The sequence below is a fragment of the Pteropus vampyrus genome, unplaced genomic scaffold, assembly GCF_000151845.1.
Source record: "Pteropus vampyrus isolate Shadow unplaced genomic scaffold, Pvam_2.0 Scaffold149, whole genome shotgun sequence".
Classification (NCBI taxonomy): Eukaryota; Metazoa; Chordata; class Mammalia; order Chiroptera; family Pteropodidae; genus Pteropus; species Pteropus vampyrus.
The window spans coordinates 1,595,622-1,598,157 of record NW_011888930.1 but is presented as its reverse complement, the minus strand read 5'-3'; the positions used below and the strand labels follow the sequence as shown (position 1 = coordinate 1,598,157).

At 38.6% G+C, this 2,536-nt stretch overlaps 1 protein-coding gene across 1 annotated transcript in view; it reads left to right on the top strand.

Annotated features, from left to right (window-relative positions):
• The window catches only part of ABRA (actin binding Rho activating protein), a 13,031-nt gene extending 11,023 nt beyond the window's left edge, over positions 1–2,008 (top strand). The window contains exon 2 of the mRNA XM_011369451.2: positions 1,409–2,008. Coding sequence (XP_011367753.1) covers positions 1,409–1,886 — 478 coding nt within the window. The 3' untranslated portion in view covers positions 1,887–2,008. The remainder of the gene's footprint in view (positions 1–1,408) is intronic.
• Positions 2,009–2,536: the final 528 nt, after the last annotated feature.

Below are 2,536 nucleotides of genomic sequence, written 5' to 3'. Positions count from 1 at the left end.
TTCAGGAAGTGAGTTTGGATAGGGAAGAATACCCACATCTGACCTATTCCTGAGTCAGGAAGAGCAAATTGTGAGATTTCGGGTAAGAGGGCCCCCCTTGGTTCAGGCGCGCCATTCACATAAGCATTTCAGTACTGCTCTCCATCTCCAAGCCCAATGCTGTCAGACATGAGGCCACTCAGTGTTGGGGAGAAGGGAGGGCACGTCACTTGTGAGCTTGAGGAATACAGAGCTCTGACTTTTAGACAGTCTAAGAGATAACGTTTTATTTGTGAAGACAAAGAGACCTGGGAAGAAAGTTTAGGAGGTTAGAGATACAGAAATGACAGGGAAATCTTTTAAAGATAAATTTTGCCCATTTTAAAATTAGGCATGCAACCTCATGACACTATTGGTCTACTTTCCAGTGCTGTTTTTTTGTCTTGTTGTTTTTAAATAAGAAAATGCATTCCAGATTGCAAGGACACGCACACACACACTTGAAATACACTCACCCATTTAAAGACACTGTACCCACATGGCACGTGGCATCATGACCCAGTGGAAAGAGCATGGACTTTAGTCTCAGGTAGTGTGTTTGAATCCTGCCTCTGCCACTGGTTCAAAGCACTATTTAATAGAAATGATATGCAGGCTCTGGACTCAGCTTAACTTTGGTTCAAATCCCAGCTCTGTTACTTATGTTTTGTGACTTTAAGCAAGTTACTTAACTCCTTTGGCCTCAGTTTCCTAATCTGTGAAATGAGCATAGCAATATCTACATCACAGAGTGATTGTAGGAATGTTAGTAAAACGTGTTTAGAAGGATGCCAGCACAAATTGTTCAATGTTACTCTTGCTAACTAATGTCTTATCTATACAACTTGATATTTTAAAATTTGTGGTACATCACTGGTACTAGTACAGGTATACTCTCATTAAAAATACATATATGAAAATCTACACAAGTAAATATTGCAGCGTGTGTGTGTGTGTATATATGCATATATATACACATATGTAATACATGGGGAAATAACTGGTTTTGGAAGTCCTATCTAAAGTGGATCCCCTTAATACACTCATGATTCCAGTTCTGAGATGTTAACATGCAATTTAAGATACACATATTTGCATTACATTTATTCAAGGGAGCTTTTTCTTGAAATAGGGTTTAATATCATTATTTTATGGTACTTAACATTACTATATTCATAGAGAAAATAATCCAGGGGGACATATACCAAACTAAGAATAATATGACTGTGTATGATTTTTCTACTTTCATTCCTAATTTCTTTGTACGTGTCAGTATTTCTTTTATAATGAAAAAAATTAGAAACATAAGATGCACGTGTGCAGGAAGTACAATGAGAAAGAAACACTCACGTGTTAAAAATCTTGATTCTTCACCCTCTCTCTCTTTTAGGGCAAATAGATACACAGGGAAACTCAACTGCAAGGCTCAAAGGAAATACAGCCAGGTGGACAGCCTGAAAGGAAGGTGGCAACAGTGGGCTGACCAACACATCCAGTCCCAGAAGCTCAACCCTTTCAGTGAAGAATTTGATTATCAGCTGGCCATGTCCACCCGCCTGCGCAAAGGAGATGAAGGCTACGGCCGCCCCAAGGAGGGCACCAAAACCGCTGAGAGGGCCAAGCGAGCCGAGGAGCACATCTACAGAGAAATCATGGACATGTGCTTCATTATCCGCACGATGGCCCGCCACAGATGCGATGGCAAGATCCAAGTTACTTTCGGAGATCTGTTTGACAGATACGTTCGTATTTCAGATAAAGTTGTGGGCATTCTCATGCGCGCAAGGAAACACGGACTGGTTGATTTCGAAGGCGAGATGTTATGGCAAGGCCAGGATGACCATGTTTTGATTACTCTACTTGAGTGAACCTTCCACAAAAGCTGAACTTGACCCAACTCTCGTCTTAATGCTAAATGCTAACTTAGAAAAATTAAAATGCAAACTGTAATAAGTTAGTAAATATTAAACAATTTTTACATAAAAGACTTTTTGGCACTCTTGTTTCTGAGGAATTCTGAAGATTTTGAGAACACACACACGCAAATTTTTGAAATTCCACTTACCTTTTAGGCAAAGGTATTTGGCTATTCACTGTAGGATTTTTTTTTTATAGATCTTTAATTAAACAATTATTACATCTAAGAATGCTGACTTTAGGTTAATACCAGCAGACCATATTATGTCATTTTTCAGGAAAAAAAAATTCCGTTAAGTTTAAAACTAGTTTTCTAAAAGCTGGACTTTGCACTATTATTTTTATCATGGCATCACTTACAAAATAGGAACACAAACAAAAAATTAAGTTTTCAAATAAAATGATGCAATTGCTCCAATTTTTCTATGGGCTTGTAATTTAATAGGTGCCCAGTCAGCCACGCCTCTGTGACATTTGCACAAATCACATAAAAACAGACAGAGATCACTGGTGGTTTTAGAACCAACAGAGAAGGCAGTTATGTTTACCTTTGCCATCAAAGCAGAGGTGAGATCAGATTTACCTGGCTTTGTAGAGCTTC